Source organism: Carex rostrata, chromosome 35 (genome assembly GCF_964058835.1).
Source record: "Carex rostrata chromosome 35, lpCarRost1.2, whole genome shotgun sequence".
NCBI classification, from domain to species: domain Eukaryota; kingdom Viridiplantae; phylum Streptophyta; class Magnoliopsida; order Poales; family Cyperaceae; genus Carex; species Carex rostrata.
Genome location: NC_135952.1, coordinates 2,741,698 through 2,763,559, shown reverse-complemented (window position 1 = coordinate 2,763,559; position 21,862 = coordinate 2,741,698). Strand labels below are relative to the sequence as shown.

The following is a 21,862-nucleotide window of genomic DNA, read 5'->3' as shown; positions in this document are numbered from 1 at the left end:
GAGATCTGTTAAAATCCCAACAGGATTTTCAGAAACCAAAAATCTCTCTCCTCTTTCCTGAAATCTTTGAAGAGAGAGATTGAGATAAAGAGAGTGATTTCTAGTTTCTGAAATCCGGATGGAATTAATTTCAACTCAAAAATTATGTATATTTTTACAAATATAGCAACTCTTTTTATCCACCAGATTTGCAATAATATGATTTTTATGAATTGATCCAACAAATTCTGTGAATGATTTATTTACCACCTTATTTGTTTCATTTTGTTGCTAAAAAAACAAAACATATATATATAGTGCCATTGCTCTTTTTATACATCAAGTAAATGTTCAAATTTGTTTATAATCAATTTGTTGCCCGCTATACAGATGATGATTCATTTTTATAAAATATAGTTGTGATTGTTAACTATTATGATTATCGAATTGCAATTGTCCATATAATTATTTTGGTAAAATGAGTCCAATATTAAACAAACTTCATATCAAGCTCCGTATTTTGTAGATACTTTTTTATTTACATTTCAAAAATATGAATGAAAAATATTAGTAATTAATGAACTTAATGTTATTATGTCTTGTAAATTTTATAATTCTACGAAACAAGCTGTACTTCATATTTGAGTCATTATTTCACTGATTAGACTGGTGAATTAATCAATTGGACCGTTGTTTTCAAATAATATATTATTCTTATTTCATTTTTGTAACTACAAGCTGGGATAATATTGATACATATAGCTTTTACATACATAAAGAGAAGGATTAGTTGTCATAATTAAATATTTTAAAAATTGAACTTAATTATAATAATGTACGTTCATTTAACATTTCAATTTACATGTTAAGCATAGTATATTAAAATTAATTTCTCTTTTATCTCCAAGGATTACAAAAAATTAGGTATAATCAAAATCAATGACTTCCCTTTGAATAGATAACGTTCATAAATTTTTTAGATACATATATTATACATGAAGAAAAAAAAAAATATAAATCGCATGTTAATTAATTAACAAATTACTTTCTTATTTTGTGTTTTTCAAACCCATAAAATCTGTATATGAAAGAAAAAAGATCTAAATCAAATCTTAATTACATCGCTCAAATAAAAAAGTTATGTCATTAATTATACATAATTATAAAGAACTATGGATCTATCGTTCCGCGGGTCAGGTTTTTAAACAGGCTGAATTAATACATATTTGATGTCAATAAAACTAATCAACAATGAATCGAAGTTGAAAAAACATGACGTAAAATAATAAAGAAAGACTCAAAATTAGAAATATTATCATTGCACTATGTTAATTTATAAATTTCTTGTGCTGTTAGATATGTAGGTTTCTTAAAGTCTAATTTTATTCAACACTCTAATGCGTCAAATGATAACTATGAATTGATATTGTTGTATCAAAAAGTGAATAGTAGTAGATACAGATACTATATGGTTCATATTAAAGGATTATGTGACCTTTAACAACTTCTTCAATTTACTGGTTTACTTGCGCTGAAAATCGGTTACTGGTATGTATATTAAGCACTTCACTGGTGCCCAAAACAGTCAAATAGACCGGTAATGAAAACCTATACAAAGCTGATAAAATGCCAATTTGGTAAAATTAACTTCACAGTTAAATAAAGGATATCAAGACACTCTAGAACCAAATTTTACATTTGTTAGATTTTCTAATCATTTATTAGATATTTTCAAAAATACAAAACTGATGTTTTTTCTGCATAATTTACCAGACTGCCTGCATACAATCACCTGTTAAACATAGTCATAAAACTAAAAAACAAATATGGAACTTGGCATGTTTGTAAAATAGAATTTTCTCTACATTTTCATAAAAAGAACAAAAAATATGGTGTAGTAAATCTCTCTCAATTTGATTTTAAATTTGGCTTGTCAGAAAAAATATTATAATAAAATAGTGCATAATGTAAACCTTGTGCATCCATGCTTAATTCCTAAATATAAATTGTTCCATTTCTTAAAATGACACATTAATTCTGAAGAACAACAATTAACTCAAAATTATTTTACAAGCGCACATTCAAAATTATAAACTATACCAATAGTGTACCAGCAAAAAAAAATACAAAAAATATTTACAAGGTAAAGTGTACCAATTAACACACATTTAAGTATAACATTCATCTCATAAATTGAACTGTTGAGGAAAATTGAACATTCAAAAACTGCAACTAAGTAAATCTAATAAAAATTATTACAACCATGTGGAATTGGCTAGCATGCAACCCATAGCTAACTCAGTATGCATACAGAGACCATTGGTTCAACATATGGAGCAGATAGTGTATGCTAAATCCGAGGTTCTAATTATTTACAAAGCGTTATCTCTGAAAATATGTCATCGATTCAATATGGTGACGAGTTGTTATTACTTTGTACTATCACTAACGGATCATGTACACAACGGATGGTAAAAAGTTCAAAGTAATTACAGCACTGCCACTTGTTACATACACCAACTGTGTGGAAGCACATCCGATGGTAAAGGGGTGATGATAAATGTGTTTTTAGTAGTAGTGAATTCAGAGTGTGGGGTGACAATGACCTGGCTCGTCACGAGTTGGCTCGTTTGAGTCATGAGTAAACTGACTTTAGGGGTTTGAGTTGAAATCTCAGTTTAAAATCGTCGCGGGCTCTATTGAGCTAGCTTGCAGGGTCTGGCTGGATCTTGTTTTAAAAAGAAAATAAATTTTACAAACTTTTTTAATCGAGCTGGACAGTATAAAATGCACACACATTCATATAAATTCATAAATTGATCCCTAACCGAGCTAACTTGCGAACAAGCTAGGTCCTAGCTTGAACTCGTTAATTCTGAACCAAGCTAGTGATGAGCTAGCTCATTAACAGCTCGGTCTTATAACGAGCAAGCTAGTAGCGAGCAAGTTAGATGGGAGTCATGAATCTTAGAGTTGTAAATGAGCCGAGTTTGAACGAGTTACCCCCAACTCATGCTTAGCTCATTTAGTAAATGACCGAGTCAACTCGAGTTGGGATGTCAATAACGAGCTGTAAAGCTAACTCGAGTTCAACTCATTACCAGTGTGAGTTGGCTCACAACTTGTTTATAACTCATTTAACTAGTCAATTTTCTTAGTTATAGTTATATACTAGTAAGGGTTTATCTAAATACAAACAATTCAAATGATTTAGTAAGAGTTTATCTAAACACAAATAATTCAAACATAATTAACAAGACAACTAAGAAAAAAAAAATTCAAACAGCAACTTAGAAGTCATTTAGAAGGGCATGAGATTTATTGTGACAAATTGTGTGTAACTCGAGTTGTTAATGAGGGAGTCAGGGTATGCTCAAATTCAGCTTATTTATTAAACGAATCAGCCAACTCGAGTTGTAATTAAATGAGCAAATAGTTAAGCCGAACAGTTAACGAGCGAGTTATGAATAAGTTACGACTTTGAGCAATTTTGTACATCCCTAGTCACAATCTAGTCACTAGCTACGAGCTCTTTTGCCACCCTTAAATGGGGGAAATCCTTCTCCTTGTTGATTCTATCTGGGTCGCACTCTGTATGGTACATTATGCAGCGAGTCAAAGAGAAAAAAAAACGGAGAGTTGGCGGGTTGAAACTGTTTGCTGTGCATTAATATCATCGGGTTCGCTATAGCAGATCAAGAAGAGACAAGGCTTTAACAGAGTAGCATTCACTTCATGCAGCGCACAGACTATAGAATTAAAACAGTTATGCATGTGGTTCGTACGCTGCATAAAGCCAAACCTGATCTGCCAATTAACATGCGTACACAGTTCTAGCGTTGCTTGCCCTTGCTGTGATGCCACTTTTTTCTTTTTTATCAGAAAATGTTAATGCATTAAGTTGCTTGCCAAGTTTGAATTGCACTGTTTACCTTAATTAGGCTGCTTCTGAACGACTTGAGCTCAAATTTAATTTAATGAATGTGAAAAATAATAATTTACATGTTTGCAAAGAAAGGAAATTTCAAGGAAAAGGTGTTCTCCATAATATTCATGCATCAAAAGCAAATACAAATATATATATATTATAGCTTTCTCATGAGATACAATCATTTCATGTGAATACTCTTTATTCCAGCATATATATAATTAACACTCTCCTAATATAACCTAATAGGATGAACATTGAATCTATTTCATATATATATTATACATTGCATCATTACAAAAATACACTGATGCAATGCTATAGATATTGTCAAAAAATTTAACTATTTATATATGCACACAGGCACAGCCATCTTAATTCAAAATAGATACCAAACTCACCAATAACTCTTCCTTAAGTTTAAAATCTCGGTTGCTGCCATGGCGGAGAAGGGAAAAGATGCGCATGATCTCCAACTAAGACTCGGGTTCACGCCTTCCCCAGCTGAACCGACGGGTAAGAAATCCTACGCCTGCTCGCACTGCAAAAGAACATTTGTTAATCTGCAAGCATTAGGAGGGCATCAGACTGCTCACAGAAAGGAGATGGAAGAGTTACGAAAGAGATATGATGCGGCGTCATCTGGGCCCTCTGTTAGTAATTTGAAGGCCAATGATGATTCATCAATTGATGTAATGTTGAGTTTGCGACCGGGTGGTGTTGATCTCAATTTAAAGCTCTAATTTGCAGTATTATTGCTATGATTTATCGACGAAAAAGAGTTTGATTAATAAACATTTGTTGCTGTTTTTTTTGGGGTTGTGTTGCTGTTTGTTGTCTACATAGTTTTTACATAGTTTTTCAGCTGTTCATGGTATGATCCATTTATTTAGAGATGTTCTTTACCCCTTTTAAGATTGATTGTGCAATAAATCATGCTTTTATCTTCTTCTTCTTCTTTTTTCTTTTTTTTTTTCGTTTGTATTGCAGCACAAACAAATGCAAAGTTTGTTTGAGATCAAACAAAAAGAACAATAAATATTGAGTGAGGCTATGATAATATGCATATCATAGATAGACCCGTGCTATGGATTCATATCTCTATTTTCAAAATTGAAATAATCAATCTAAACCGTTAAACATAATCTCCATATCAAAATGTACCTTGCCACCAAATGTTAGGATTCTTTTACTAATTTTAGATAGGTGGACAATCACAGCTATGAGATAGATCAAGTGATTTTCTAAAAATATATTATGAAGATCATGTTTAACATTTCAGATCGATGGTTCGAAATTTGTAAATAAAGATATGAAACAATCAATCAGCCAAGATCATCAAAATGCATTATTTAATTAAACAAAATGCTACCCTACAAGTTTTTGTAGTGACTCTATAAAGGAGTTCTCAGCACCTTTTCACTGTCTCCCTCAAAAAAAAATCTCAACAGTAGCATGCACTTATTACAAAACTGTCATGTGCAATAAAAAAAATCCAAGAAAATCTCTGATAATCTTCAGAAATCGAAGGAAAATTAAGCGGATTTTGCACAATGCTTCTCGAGCCATTCCATGGTCACACTCTTCGGCCTCTCCAATGGAAGACCGAGAGCCCGGTCCCACACCAACTGTACAAGTAAACATCTTATCAGGCGTAAAAACATGGATATATACAAAATAATAATAAAAAAAATATCTTAATTTGATCCGCTTATTTCACACTCTTCAATTCATTGTTATTTGGGTAGCAAGGGCAATTATGTAAATATGTTAAATATTGGGTTATGATTGAAAATCTGACCTGAGATCCAATTCCAATGCTTCGTGAAACGCCAAAGAGAACCGTGTAATACCTGAAGAAAGAATGACATATAACGTTACATTAACATATAAATAATAATAAAAATAGATATACAAATGGATTAATAAATAAATAGTTCGAAAAATACTTACTTGGCTTCAGTTAGGCCGAAGTGGTTCAAGAGAACCCCACTATGGGCATCTACATTGGGCCATGGGTTCTTGACCTGAATAAACAAATATAAACATGTTGTATTAGTTTATTTGATCATGACTAAACCTCACCTATATGACTAATTTATTCATATTCAACTATTATTTCAGTAACAATGCTATTTAATTTTCATATTTTAAACAAAAATATGCTTGATTGTTTAGTCCTTTATTATAATATGAAAAAGTATAAAAAGTTTACTTATTTGTTGTTTGAAGAAATGAAACTGCAAATTTTATTAATGTGTTAATACAATCCAACTATCTGCTACTATTTATTGTATGATAAAAATTTAATATTTATTATTTGGTGTAAATGAGATAGTCTAGTAAAGGAATTGTTCACAGTAAAATAAAGTAATAATAGAACAAACTTCATATATACAATAAATACAATTTGAAAGAGGTTAAATTAATTGATGATTCTATTGCATTTACCTTGCCGAGATCGGTGAGAACAGGAGGGACGACTTCATACAACTTTGACACCTGAAAAAAAATGATATCAAGAGTAAGCCATACTTTGAATCCGAAATAATGGAATTTCAAAATAAATACCAAAAGTTGATTTGACCTAGGGACATACCAGTTGGAACAAGGGGTCTTCTGGTAAATGCTTCAAGGCAAACTCTCTTTGGCATGTGTACCGGGGGTCTGTATTGCGTAGCACTCCGTGACCAAATCCTGGTACCACCTGAAAATAGATAAAATGAATAATCGATAAAACAAAACGTACGATTTTATGCAGATTACACGCAATACATCTTTCTTTGAAGCTACATTCCGATAATTTACATGTCATTATTACAATAAAACTAACATCATTGTATCAATGAGATGAAAAAAAAAAGATGATTCTATTTTTTTTTTTTTTTCAAGAATATTCCCTACTTATTAGGAATTTCTTTTGGTTTAAGTAGGAGATGAGCTAAAATCAACTCACATCGGTAAACCATATTTAAACTAGTTACAGTGCGATTAATTTGAAATGGCATGAAAAGCTGAAGGTTAATACAGTAAACTTTTCTTGCCGTACATTGGTTCTGCGAGTAGGGGTGTTCATTGGATCCAGTTTATTTGGTTTTCAACCGAACCGACAAATTTTGGATTAAATGGTTCTGTTCAACCAAACAAACCAAAATTTACTTGATATTTACTTGAATTACTTTGGTTTTTATATATGGTTCAGTTTAATCTCTCATATTTTGGTTCGACTAATATATCTTGATATTTATTTCTATGATTATTAAATGTATTTGTGCATGTATTGAGTTTTGACCTTTTAAAATTTAATCACTTATTTTGGTTCAACCAAACAAACTGAAATTTACTTCGGTTTTTTTAGTTCAGTTGTTATTCTGATTTTGGTTTGACTATTTTTATTCAGTTTTAATCAAACTGACCGTTTGAACACCCCTGCATGGCAAGCAAGATTTATAATAAATAGGCTAAACAAATAAATTTAGTAGAAAGATAATTACCAACCTTGCCACTATTGAGAGTTTTTAACACGTAATCCTTAAGCTGCTCCTTGCTTATGTTTTCACCACACTCTTCTACTACTGATTTTATCCACAGCAGCACTTCCTATACAATCAAGACAGTAAAATAGTAAAAAAAAAAAAATTGTAAGAAATGTAAAATTTGATATCCAAGTATAGTTTCATATGAAGATCATGTTGATCTGTTCGGATTGATTGTTTGGACTTTGAAACCAAAATATGGATCCATACCATAGCCTCACTCTTAGTATAAGATAAAATAGTAAATGGTTCAAAATGAATTGTGTTTATTCCTTGTGAATTTTGAGCCTATATAGGCGTTACATCTTACTTCCAGAACCCTACAATTCTCTATAATTCCTATCTTACCAAAAGGGGACCCTATAGTTCTATATAATGCATAAACATACATAAATTTCAACAGATAATAACAGAAAATTTTAGTTAATGGCATGAATCAGTTGAATTTGTATACCTGATTGGCAAGGCCATGGAGGGGCCCGGCTAGGCCATTCAATGCGGCCGCAAAAGAAAGGTACGGGTCTGATAAAGCACTTCCAACCTGAAAACAAGTATTCATATAAGAATTTTAGTTATTGTACTTGTCTCAGTCTCAAATTTTACACCAAAATTTAAGAAGTTTGTTGCTAATATTCATAGATGATAATGTGCTTTCTATTGGTACATGCATCTCTAATAAAATCAAGAGCAGCTATACTGACAACCTCAGAGTCTATGATACAAAAAAATTCTATCCCATAATTGAATTGTGACAATTGACACATGCATTGACTTATATGCTCAGTCATGGACCAAAGCGGACCAAACCTTTCAAAAGTAAATCCTTATGTACCATACCCAAGGTTATATTCTCTTAAGAATATTATTCGGAATAAGAAATATTTGAAACCAAAAAAAAAACAAAAAATTATGATAAAACTTACCAGATGACCTGTATGGGCACTGACATTTCCACCTTCATGATCACTACACAAATTGTTCAAAATTAGAAAAATTACATAAAGTTTATATCCCCACCAATTAAAAAAAATTAGGGAAGTTTCATGTGCCTCTATCAAACCTTAAATAAGAAAATTATTTGTACCATTGATACCCTACTTTCTCCAAAAGATGCACAAGCTAGGGTTATATATTATACTCTCATGCTTTTTCAATGTAAACATGTTTTTTTATGGCTTTGAGGACACACAAGAAACATTACCAAAGTATATAAATAAAAAAATGTAACCAAAGTTGCAGAGAAAGATTACGTGTGAATAGTGACATAAAGCCTCATTAATTCAAGCATTTTGGGGTCGTCAAAGCCTAGCATGTGAGAGAAATTTGCGCCATAGTCTAGTGATTTGTCTGATGGAATAACTTTCCCATCCTTGAATATCCTATGACATTAGAAAAATTAGGGTTACATTTGCATATATACAACTACTACCTCAATTCAAGGAAAAAATTAAGTCTGAAATTAACATATTAAATTTAGTTAATACCTTCTGTAAACATATGAAGCCACAACCGGAAGGCGGGCAATCAAGTTCATGACATCCTCATATGTCGGTTCCCAAAACCTATAGTATATGAAAAATGTTAAATATTGACGATAACTGCAAGCTCACAAGAAGTACAGAAAATAGTTAAGGTATATATATGCAATAATATTACTTGGATTTGTGGATCCCATTGTCATATGCCTTCTGGAATTCACTCTCGACCTAAGAAAGCCAAAACATTTCTTGAAAAATAAATAAATAAAATGAAAAGGAAGCCAAAAATTTTCTAAAAATTTGAGTGCCCCTGGAGAACAAGAACTCAAATGCATACCCCGCATGATTTTCTACCCGTCTAAAAAATAGCAAAAAAATTATAAAAAATGTAAAATTTTGTCTGCAAGTACATTTTCATATGGAGATCATGTTGAAAGGTTCAGATCGACAATTTGAACTTTCAAAACGAAGATATTAATCCATAGTATGGACCAATCCGCACTATTCATAGTACCATAGCCTCACTGATAAATCTTGATGTAATTATAAAATAAACATAATTATTTTTCAATTACCTGAAGAGCCATCACTCCAGTGGCAAATTGAGTCATGGGATGGGCTGTAATTGGGAGAGCATCTATGGCATTGAACACATGATCTGATACATTACATAGTTAAACAATTTTTCATCATTAGTCGCTTGAGAATTTAACAAAAAGAACTCAACAAATAAATAAAAAGAGAGGAAAATCAAAATACAACCTGGCACTCTGCAGCGGCTTTGTAGTTCACCGGTTAGTGAACTCGTTTGCTCCTTGCTTGGCACCTATAATATAAATGTGTAAAAATATTATAACTTAATTGCTTGACTCATATAGAAGATTTGTTTAGTAAGAAATTATAGGTCGAATATTCAGAACCAGTATAGTAGTTGATTGGTATGCTCACTTCTGACGGCCGGGGCATGACAGATTGGACTTATTTATAAAATCAGAAAACTTAAAGGTCACTTGTAAGAAATGGTAAACTTTGAAGAGAGAGAGAGAGAGGCCAATGTGGCTCCCATGCATGAAACACCCTCCCCCCCTCCCCAAATAAAAGCCTCCTTGTCTCTCCTGGTTCTGTTTCAGGAGAGAAAAATAAAAGAAAACCGGAAAAAAAAAAAGAGAAAGGAAAGGAAATAGGAAAAAAAAAAATAGTTTGTAAAAAATTATGATAGTGATTATTATTTGTTGTATATCAATTGGAATTCCAACTAGGACGCGGGTGATTCTGAACTGTCGATTGCATTACGACTTGAAATTCTAAATATCTAACTATAAGATTTCCAGACTTCTCTACAATTTGTGTTTTCGATTTGTATGGTTAAATTAGGGTTTTGGTATTGACTATTGATTATGACAGCATATTTAATTGTAAGTAACTTCATAAAAAAAAACAATTTACTAATTAAATTTAACATTTTTAAATGTACCTTTCCTGTCAAAAGAAGCCAGAGAAGACCTTCGGGAATTGGTTCGCCTCCCTCAATAGCTGCCGGTAACACCTTTTGGCATTCAGGAATTGACAATCCTCTAAATCTAATACCCTTTTCTCACAGAATAAAGAAAAATTAGAGAGTCTTTTCCGCAAAAAAAAAAATGGCCTCAATTTTAACCAGAAAAAAAAAATTATGAACAAGATAGATACCTCCTCGGGGTCGAGCAAAGATGTCTCCCAAAGCAATCCAATCATTCCCCTCATTCCACCTATTACCTTCAAAAAATAATATGTTTTGTTAGGAAATAGCCGTAGATCTATGAAAGTAAAAAAAATATAAAAAATTTCTACTTTGGATTTACCATATCAGTAGTGATGTTGCCAAGTTGGACCTTGCCATATTCTGATTTTATTTTCTTCAACCGATCCTAGAAAAAAATAATGAAAAATTTTATGACATCCATTGCACAGAGAGAGAGAGCAACACCTTGGCAGCCACTGCCAAGTTATTCAAAAAAAAGAGAGAGAGAGAGTAAAAGAGACCTGTTGTTCAGGAATGAGTTCCTTCAATTGAGACTTCAAATCCTGGATTGAATCATATGTGTTAATTTTTTCAAACTATGACAAACATCAACCAAATCCTAAGCTGGTATTTTATTTTTCAAAAATTTGAGAATTTAAACACAAACCAGCTCCGAGGAACTCTGCATTTGCAGCCATCTGACAGAACCCAATGATGTAGTTTGTTCAGCCTATATTGCAAAAGCAAAATCATTAAATTTAAATTTAAATTTAAATTAAGACCAAGGGAAACAATGTTACACTTATGGCAACTTAACTATTATTTACTGAAAATCTGCCAGCTATAATACCTAATTTGCTTGAAGAAATTTACACAGATTTAAGAATTAAAAATAGTTATCATGGTACAAGTTTCATTTATTTTCAACTATGATTAAAGCAAAAATACCTAGGCAAAAACAACTACTCTTTAGTATACAGGATACAGCTATAATACATAAAAGTTCAGTTAATATTTCTAGCATCTTCATTTTTTTTTTTCCTGTTTTATCTGTGTGTGTGTGTGCATATTTTCATCATTTAATTTAGTTCTAGAACCTTATGGAAACCTTTTAATTATAGAGAAATATTGAAGATTCATCCCAATAGACCTATAAATTTTCAGTATCTAAAGACCAAAATAGTAAAAGTTCATGCAATTTTCACTAAAATTCTTCATTTTTTTCCGATTTTAAAAGTTTTGCTGAAATAGATCACTTACAAGGCGGGAGCGATACTTGGAGATAGTAGACAAAGATCGAAAGAACGCCATAGAAGTTCAGTCAAGCCCAATCAAACCCTAAACGAAAAGATTCAAACAAATTTCAACTAAAAAATCAAATTGGAGCAAACATTTGGGGTTAATTTATTATTTCTCACCTAGATTTGAGATGAGTAGAGAGAGAGAGAAAACGCAGAGCAGAGCAGCTTTTGCTGAAATTAGAGATGCCAACGGTATTTGCCTCAATTAATCAAATTTTATTGGAAGAGGTTAGAGAAGGGAAAGAAAGACGATGCAAAATTCGCTAATGGCTCTTCTTATGTGACCCTTGAATTGTATCACATAAGGTACCTTAAATTATAAGTTTAAATCAAGACCGTCTGATCTGTTTCCGCACGAATATTAAAGAATCCGGATATTATCCAACGGCAGCGGATTAGTTCGGATCAAAACGCAGAAATTGGATTACTTTAGGGATAATGGACTCTTACTTATTTGACCCTTGAATTAATAGCTCCTGAAGCCTAAGGGCATTTCAACTAAAAAAAAATTAATATTACCTAAGGTAACATAAATCCTATGTTTAGATCTGGACCGTACGATCTGTTTTGACACAAATATTAAAGAGATTATTCCATCTGATCTAAACTCAAAATTTGAGATACCACAGAGGATTGGATCTTGACCCTTTGACTATTTTCTTGGAAAGTTCATAAAAGACCTCCAAAAAGTTGGAGTTTTATTCGGGAATAGTAGGTTTACTTGGCGGCTAGATCCGGAGTACCACACACCGAGGGTCTAATATATTGGCATGCTGTTTTGGTTTCTTTAATTTATGGCGCACCAGGAGTAGTTGAGATTTCTACCATCTCTCATAAAAGTTGGGATTTTTTATTTGTTAAATTGGAAAAATGTGACACTTTAATTTTTTTTTTCAAGTCTTTAAATTTGACTTTGGTTTTCCATGTCATGGCTGGAATTACATAAATAAATAAATAAACAAATAGGACCAACTCTTCTTTTATTTTATTTTATTTTATTTAGGTGATGTGCTTCTAGTTTTTCAAAAAAAAAAAAAAAAAAAACCATATTTATACATGTAACTATGACTTGTGCTCCAAGAAATGCTAGGAGTTATTTTCAAATAAAATAATAATTTAATGTTTCTATTATTTTTAATGATTTCCTAGTCAAAGTGAGAAACTTCCACCTGTCATGTCTTGCAACAGCACAAAACTGGGATTCCAGAAGAACCGGAGAAAGATCAAAGGTCCCAATCGCACGAGTAAATCGGACGGTCACAAAATGCACATGAAAAAATAAATAATCAATCCCCCAATTAAGGGTGTTCATCGGATTCGGTTTAATTGGTTTAAAATCAAATCGAGTTAGTTTGAATTAAATGGTTTGATTTTTCTGATTAAATGGATCGGAATGGATTGGTTCTATTTATTTTTTTAAACCGGTTTCATTATTCAATTTGGTTTAAAATTTTAAAACTGGTTCGAAGTTTTTAAACAGGTCTCCCGACCGAATCAAACATTTAAAATAATTCAAAAATTACGACATAATGTATATTGTTTAATTTGTTTTAAAACTATTTAGACCAAACCGAACAATTTTAACTCCATCTTAAAATAAGTTTCAAAACGTTTACAAAACAATATTTATTTCTATAATTAATTTTTTATTTTGGTTTAACTGAACAAATTGAATAAAAATTTTACAAGTTAATTTTAGTCTTAAAAAAATCCGAATCCGATAAACAACACCAATTGTATCAATGGATCAAAAGGAATTTGTGGTTCAAAGCCCATTGGATTTACGATTCAAAATTTAGGCCCAAACCTTGCAATTTTATAAAGCCCAATTTTCACGTCTAATTTTATGTGAAACAAACAATTGAATCCAATGGGCCCACAAGTTGACATTAAAAATTTATCTTTTTTTAGGGTAGGAGAATTACAAGAGAAAAAGCGGGTTTTCTAATAAAAAAAAAAATTCGAAATTATGTATTTTTCTCTAAAATTTTAGGATTTAAATGTCTTTATTTTTTGTCTTTAATTGTTATGTTTCTATATTTAGAATTTTAATAATTTAAATCTTAAATGATAAAATAAAATTGTTAGATATAATTTATAATATTCTCTATAAATGTCTATAAAAAAATAATATGTTTCAATTTTGTTTATATATGAATCAATAAATTGAAAAATCAACGTCCAGAAATTGTACACATCAATGCATTGTTATAAGCTTTTGATAACAATCAAAATAAAGTTGAAATGTCATAATTTGTTATGAGTGCATAGAGAAAATGATATAAATTGTATATAACGGTTTTATTTTGTCATTTAAGATTTCAATTTTAAGTTATTAAAGTATAAAAATCGAGGGATGATTGAGTCACAAAAACAAAGACATTTAAGCACTCCTCCCAAAACTATAATATTATTTTAACCTTTGTAAATTTTAAAAATTCGCAAATTTATCTCATTAATTATCTTTTATATTTAAGCTCATTTTAAATTTATAAACATTTCAAATTTAAGAGAAATGTTCGCTCTTCTAATTAATCATAGATGAAGACAAATAATTTTTTTTTTACTTGTAATGCACACGTAGATGCATACTTAAATAATACTGTGTAATGCTAAAACATATTAATGCAATGAGAGGAAAACTTTATAATATATTAAAAGGACGTATTCAATTAAAAAAAAAAAAATACTAAGATGCATTTTAGTTTGCTATTTACTCGAGACCCCAAACAACCATTATAAATAGAATTTGAATCATTGATAACGAATATCTCGATATAATTTTGATATTATATTATATTATATTATATTATATTTTCTAATTAAAGTAGAAAACTTATAAGAAATAGAAACGGTTTTATAAATATGCCGTTTACCTTATATATAAAATAATTGCAAAACAAATTTTATGCAATTTATATCAAGGCAAATACAAGTTCCATCATTTTTATATGTTTGATATAAATAAAATATATATATATATTACAATCAATAGATCTAGCAGGGTAAACGAAGTGGATTCGAAGCAGATAATACTGATGCCAAATTCGGATTCGTCTTTCAATAAATGAATACGAATACGGATACGGATAGTAAACAGATGTCAAAATTCAAAACAAAACCCGCCTTAAACAAATACAGATACAAAGCAGATAATTTACAGATATGGATTCGAATACGAAACGAATAATTATCGGATAATTGAGTCATATAAACTTTACAATACAAATTGTAATTAACAAAATGCAAATATGGCAATTCTTCTATTTAAATAAACTTTCTCATATTTAATAAATTTAATAAACTATAAGGATATATATGTAGAAATAATGGAATCCCACAATTTACCAAATAAACCAAAAAAATTCCCACTATTTCTTTTTTTTTTTGAGTTGAAATAAACCAAAAAATTTACCAAATATGTAGAAATAAAGGATATATATGTAAAAATCCCACTATTTCTAAATAAAACAAAAGGTGAACAATGGATGATTGGATGGATGTATTTGTGTGGGCCCCACGAGGAGAATCTCTGCACCTCTACTCAATAGTGGCATTAATTTCTCTGAACCTGATGAACAAGACAAAACAACAGTATATGATTTATTCAAACTGTAAGAAACTAGTGGATTTATGCATAAGCTCTAAGTTAGATGAATGTCCTTCTTGGAGAGCAACACAAGTCATGGTACAATGTTTGGCACTAATTAAAGAGCACATGTCACCTATGCTATGCTAGAAGAGAAGCTTTAAGTCAGTGTCATGAAGGAAGCAGATCACCTGCCCCTCGGGGTGCAGGAAAATCCTGCCCCCTCAGTCACTACGGGGTGGGGCTGGGTGGGGCCGGGTTTAGAATTTAGAGTTTATAATTTAGGGTTTAGGGTTTAGGGGGTCCACCAACAGTGACTCTGGGGACAGGAAATTCCTGCCCCCAGGGGGCAGATGATTCAATTCCGTGTCATGAACTTGCAAATTGAGTAAGACAAAACACAGTTGGATTCAGTATCTATCTCGGGTCTGAAGAATTGAGAGAAAATTTTCAATCATAGTAATTATAATATTTAGATGTACGGAAATAGATATAGATAGAGTGTCTGGTTTTCTATCAATATAGTCTGATTGTAGGCAGGGAACTATTTATGGATCTTGATCAATGCCTTCGATCCATAAATAGTTGGATGAATGTAGTACCACTATTACAAATTTCAACCGTTTTAAAAAATAAAATAAAAAAGATGGATCTTGATCAATGCCTCTGATTCATAAATAGTTGGATCGTTCTCACTGCCTACGATCTTACTATATTGGTTGAAAACGAGGTACTCTATCTGTTTCCATACATCTTAATTTTATATAAGATAGGGAGCGCTTTTAATTAATAGTAACGAATATTGGGAATATGAGATTGCGGTACGCCAAGTATATAATAATTCGGATGTATGTGAATTCGAAACTATTCTCTTTATTAAATTATAAATTATAAATTAATTCGAAAACTATCCGGATCTATTTAACCCAATAATAGGTAAAAAAAATTATAAATTAATTCGAAAACTAGTAGGTAAAAAAATTATAAATTATAAATTAATTCGAAAACTATCCGGATCTGTTTAACCCAATAATAGGTAAAAAAATTATAAATTAATTCGAAAACTAGTAGGTAAAAAAATTATAAATTAATTCGAAAACTATCCGGATCTGTTTATGTTTAACCCAATAATAGGTAAAAAAATTATAAATTATAAATTAATTCGAAAACTATCCGGATCTGTTTAACCCAATAATAGGTAAAAAAATTATAAATTATAAATTAATTCAAAAACTATCCGAATCTGTTCAACCCAATAACAGTAACAGGTAAAAAAAAAACTTTTAACCGGATAATCCAGATCCGTTTACACCCCTAAATAGATCCCATCACAACTACTACATGATTAATTTTGTAATTTTTTTAATTCATAAAAAACTAGAGAGCCGTTGACGCAGCAAAGTCAATATATTTTCTCCATATTATTTATTTATTTATAAACGGCTACAACCAGAGCCAAGTACCAACTAGGCAACCATCGCAATCTGTCTCTCTCTGGATATGGTCCTCACAATGAGTTAATTATAATATATTGTACCATACATAAATATAATATATAATTCAATCCTAAAATTAAATTAAATTAAATTAGATGGTACTCATACAATAATGAACCCAAATTAATTAGGAAATCGGATTTCCTGCCCTCCGGTGCAGGAAATTCCTGCCCCCAAAGTCACTGTGGGGTGGGACCGATTACTGTTAAAGAATTTAACTACTGTTACTATTTTTAAATGAGCGCACATCTGCAGTGACTCTGGGAAAAAGAATTTCCTGCCCCCTGGGGGGCAGACGATTCGGTCTCATTAATTAGCATTATGTAGCCAAAAATCATACAACAAAGTTTGCATAATTGCTCATCTGATCAACTAGATAAAGTTCCCCAAAATGCCCCCCTTGCCAACAATTTGAGTACATCACATTAATTAAAAGTATATCCATATGTGACTTTTTATTTGGGAAAAATAAGTTAGTTGAGAACAACATTCTATTGGTATGCCCAACAAGTTTTATTTCAGAGACAAAGTTAAATTTTTTTTTTTTAACTATGGAGGTCAAACGTGAATAAAATCAATTCGTATTTATTACCATACATTATACTAAATCTTAATACAGACATAATCATGTATTTATACTTCAAAAGTTTGATGTTTAAACTTTTTGGTGCTTAAAATTTAGTTACTGGTTTTTATATATTGTTCCGTAATGTGCTTATACTTAATTGTTCTGTGTTTATTAAACTTGAAATGTCTGTGGTCTTTCGATGCACGGGTGGACTCAAATGGAGTCAGGGGGCAACTGCCCTCTGGATTTTGAAATTTTATAGATATCTACATACCCGGGCCAATTTTGTCTCTTTAGAATTTTTTTTGCCTTCTTCTGGAATTCTAATTTGTAATTTGGGTTAAATTTAGAATTAAAATTATAATAAATTTCTTGAATTTGAATTGGTAATTAAAATTAGAAATTAGAACATTTTTTAAATCTAATATCCGATTAGCTTAGCTATTTAAATCCGATTTGTTGTTTTTTTTTTTGTCCTCCCCACGAAAATCCTGAATCCTCCTCTGTTTGGATGTTAAAGATTATGACTAATTAGGTTTTCTAAATAAGTTTGCTTTGAACTGAAATTAAATTTGTAATGAAGTCTCCGATAGAAAGAGGTTGACCTAGAAGGATATTTAAATTATATATGAGATATTTAAAAAAAAAAATTATTGGTATCATCAAAACACAAAAAACGAAGACTTTTAGACAATAATGGTATTTTAAAATCATCAACTAGGAGTCTAGAACTATAAAAAATTACAAACAATTAACTAAACATGCACAGTGATGCCAACCACATGACATCATAATCAAAGTGCAAGACAGCTGAGAAACTGCTCATTGTTACTAGATGCTGTTTTGTCGTTGAGTGGGTCTATGGTACTATGCATATTACGGGTTGTTACTGTGCTACGGCTCTATATTCGAGTTTTTAAATTCTAATGGTCGATCCGAATCGTTCATTTTGTTCTCCATATTAATATGTTTTTAGAAACCAAATTTTACATTTTTTTTTTTAAATTTTACTATTTTTTTAGATATTTAAAAAATCACTTAATCTGAAAATTCTGGACCATCCAAAAATAGTGATTTTCAATAAATCTAAAAAAAATATTAATAAATCCAAAAACAGTGATTTTTTTAGACGTTGGAGTGAGTGAGTCTATGGTACTATGCATATCACGGGTTGTTACTGTGCTACGGCTCTATATTCGAGTTTTCAAATCCTAACAGTCGATCCAAACCATTCATCTTGTTCTCCATATTAATATGTGTTTGGAGACCAAATTTTACATTTTTTGAAATTTTTTTACTATTTTTTTAGATATTTAGAAAATCACTTGATCTGAAAATTCTGGACCATCCAAAAACAGTGATTTTCAATAAATCTAAAAAAAATAGTAATAAATCCAAAAACAGTGATTTTTTTAGACGTTGGAGTGTATCTTTTCACCTAACTTTTTCATCATTTTTTCATACTCCTCTGTCTCAATTTTTTGATCAGTAAAGATAATTAAAGCCAATTTTAGGATAAAGGTATTAATAACATATAGTGTTGTGATTTCATAGTTTGTATGTCGTTTAAGGACAAAGCTCATATGTCAAAATATTTACCCTATATTAGTAAAGATGCTAAAAGATCATATAATAAATACTTAATTAAAAAGTGAAAAAGATATTAATTAACAAGGAGAAAGTTGAGTAAAAAAAATTAAAACAATACATGTATAAATAAAGATCATCCCAATTTTGGCAGCTGCTTGCAATTCAAAAAAATAATAATAATAATAAAGATCTAAGTCTTTAATTTCTAATTAAATAAAAAAATTATTCTTTTTTTTAGAATTAAGTCTTAGCTTAATTGGTTAAGAGTTAAGACATTATTTTCTTCCTGGAGGATTCATGTTTGAAATCCAACTTGAACTGTAAATTATAAAAAAGGTAAAGATTTTGACAGAGCAGTTTTCATTCATTCAGCGTACGGACAATAGAATTAAAACATCACTGTATATGATCCGTGAGGTACATGAATCAAAAACTGCTCTGTCAAAATGTTTACGAAAAAAATAATGATGCTGTAATATCTTATTTTTTAAATGGAGTTTCATATACTTATACAGCATATTGACTGCCAGCATATGAACATATTTCAAATATTCAATAACATACTTTTTTTTTTTAAAAAAAATTGTTAGGGATATGAAATTGATGATATGACATCTTTTATTTAATAAACCTATGATTATATTAGTATCTTACAGTATTTTATTATTTTTTAGTAATGTTTTTTAAAAAAGAAATTCTATCAAGAGTAATTTTCAAATTTATAATTTTTGTCAATTTTAATTTCAAAATACTATTATTTATTTAAATTAAAATATTTTCTTTTAAGAGTAATTAATTGTAAGATTTTGTTTTTCTTCTTTATGGTGCTTGCAAATTTAAAGAGATAACTCTCCGATCAAAGGGGCAGAATAAAAAAGATTTAAGCTGAAGGATTGAAACATAAAATACATAATATGTGACAATTGGGATCTGAATTCTAGTATTCACCATCACAAAGTGAAATTTTAATCATTAAGTTACATGCTTATATATATTTATGACATTTTATAAGGAGACTGAATCATATAAATAAATACTTATAAAATCAAATTTATTTAATTAAAAAAATTTAATTTATGAAGAAGAGAACAAACAAAGCATTACTCAAATGGGATTTTCTAAACTTATTTATTTTATTCCACTATTCCTACAATGCCAAATATATATATAAGTGGGAAACAAGAAACCTTCTATTATACTTTAACCAATATATATATATATATATATTGACTTTGATCTTGCTTGACGGATGTGTTAATTAAACATCATTATTCGTCACGTAGGAATATACTAAATATGCTAAATTGCTCTTGCAATGCATATTTTTTGTAAACCAATTATTAATTAGTTATGTAGCGCAAGGGTGAAAACGGTATGGATAATATTCGATCCGTATTTAAAAAATTTGATGCGAATATCCGATATCTAAATTTATGTGTAGGTATAGATACTTAATTATATGTTTATGTTTCAATTATTTGTATCTGAATAGTATATATATATATATCATATATTTTAATATATATTACAAAAAATTATGTTATTCACCGTTATAATTAAATAAATATAATGAATTTTAGTATTTTTTTTAATATTATTTTATATTATTTTAAAAAATATCCAATCTGATCTATATCCATCCGTTTCCGTATCCATACATGTATTTTATTCCACTATTCCTACAAGGCTAATAGGCTATACATGCACGCCAAATATAAGTGGGAAACAAGAAACCTTCTATTATATATATAGAGATGGGCTATGGTGCATTGCAATGCATAGGCCATGGTGTGCATTGGACCATAAATCACCGATTCAAAGTCCAAATGACCGATCCAAACCGTTCATCTTGTTCTCCATATTAATATGTGCTTGGAGACCAAATTTTACATTTTTTGGAATTTTTTTACTATTTATTAAGCCACTTTGAAAATCGCTGATCCAACGGTGACTGTTTGGAACAGTAAAATCAGAAGCCACCGTTGGATCAGCGATTTTCAAAGTGGCTTAATAAATAGTAAAAAAATTCCAAAAAATATAAAATTTGGTCTCCAAGCACATATTAATATGGAGAACAAGATGAACGGTTTGGATCAGTCATTTGGACTTTGAATCGGTGATTTATGGTCCAATGCACACCATGGCCTATGCATTGCAATGCACCATAGCCCATCTCTATATATATATATATATATATATATATACTTTAACCAATATATTGATTTTGATCTTGCTTGACGGATGTGTTAATTAAACATCATTATTTGTCACGTAGGAATATAATAAATATGCTAAATTGCTCTTGCAATGCATATCTTTTGTAAACCAATTATTAATTAATTAGTTATGTAGCGCAAGCCTTTTAACTAATAAATTATTACTAAATTTCATATCTTAATTACTACTCAGATATATATATGAAGAGTGCTATTTTGAGGAATTTACATCCTCTCTATTATTGAAAATGAAATCCTTTATAATTAGTGGATCTAGACTGTTTCTTTTAACTTGGCATGAATCTCAAAGTCTAATAATATTGCTCTCTCCGTTAGTCCGAATTCCAAACCGATTGAGATTTAATCTCAAACCGTAAAGTGAGAGAGATCCGTATCTGGAGGATATGAATCCTATTTTGAGAGCAAGAATTGTATTATTAAGTACTAATAAAGAAAATAAAGAAAGTAAAAAAAAATGCAATACATGATTAAAATGCATAGTAACCAGAAAATGAAAACAAATCTTCAGAGCATGAACTTTACAATGAAATTTATGATTTTATTGTGATGCAGAATTTAAATGCAAGTTTCCTTTATTTGAGTGCATGTTCAAATATGTAGGATAGAGTATAAAACAAATTATACCAAGAGAGAGATTGGTTAGTAATTCTTTAATTTTA

At 30.2% G+C, this 21,862-nt stretch overlaps 1 protein-coding gene across 1 annotated transcript; it reads right to left on the bottom strand.

Annotated features, from left to right (window-relative positions):
• Nucleotides 1–5,242: 5,242 nt before the first annotated feature.
• ATCS (Citrate synthase family protein) lies at nucleotides 5,243–11,973 on the bottom strand. The gene is made up of 20 exons (XM_078297982.1): nucleotides 11,841–11,973; nucleotides 11,683–11,760; nucleotides 11,090–11,152; nucleotides 10,944–10,985; nucleotides 10,763–10,828; nucleotides 10,611–10,676; nucleotides 10,396–10,509; nucleotides 9,684–9,747; nucleotides 9,497–9,579; nucleotides 9,100–9,149; nucleotides 8,928–9,005; nucleotides 8,694–8,822; nucleotides 8,367–8,409; nucleotides 7,898–7,984; nucleotides 7,406–7,507; nucleotides 6,507–6,614; nucleotides 6,359–6,409; nucleotides 5,861–5,934; nucleotides 5,709–5,760; nucleotides 5,243–5,535 (listed from the first exon to the last, which is right to left on the bottom strand). The coding sequence occupies exons 2-20, from the start codon at nucleotides 11,731–11,733 to the stop codon at nucleotides 5,443–5,445; spliced, it is 1,416 nt and encodes a 471-aa protein (XP_078154108.1). The 5' UTR covers nucleotides 11,734–11,760; nucleotides 11,841–11,973; the 3' UTR covers nucleotides 5,243–5,442.
• Nucleotides 11,974–21,862: the final 9,889 nt, after the last annotated feature.

Excerpts from the sequence above, each read along its gene's own strand:
- ATCS (XM_078297982.1), bottom strand. The coding sequence starts at position 11,733 with ATGGCGTTCTTTCGATCTTTGTCTACTATCTCCAAGTATCGCTCCCGC. Across the intron at positions 9,150-9,496 it reads CTGGAGTGATGGCTCTTCAG|GTCGAGAGTGAATTCCAGAA; the intron begins GTAATTGAAAAA and ends TGGCTTTCTTAG. Across the intron at positions 7,985-8,366 it reads GTGCCCATACAGGTCATCTG|GTTGGAAGTGCTTTATCAGA; the intron begins GTAAGTTTTATC and ends ACTTGTTTTCAG.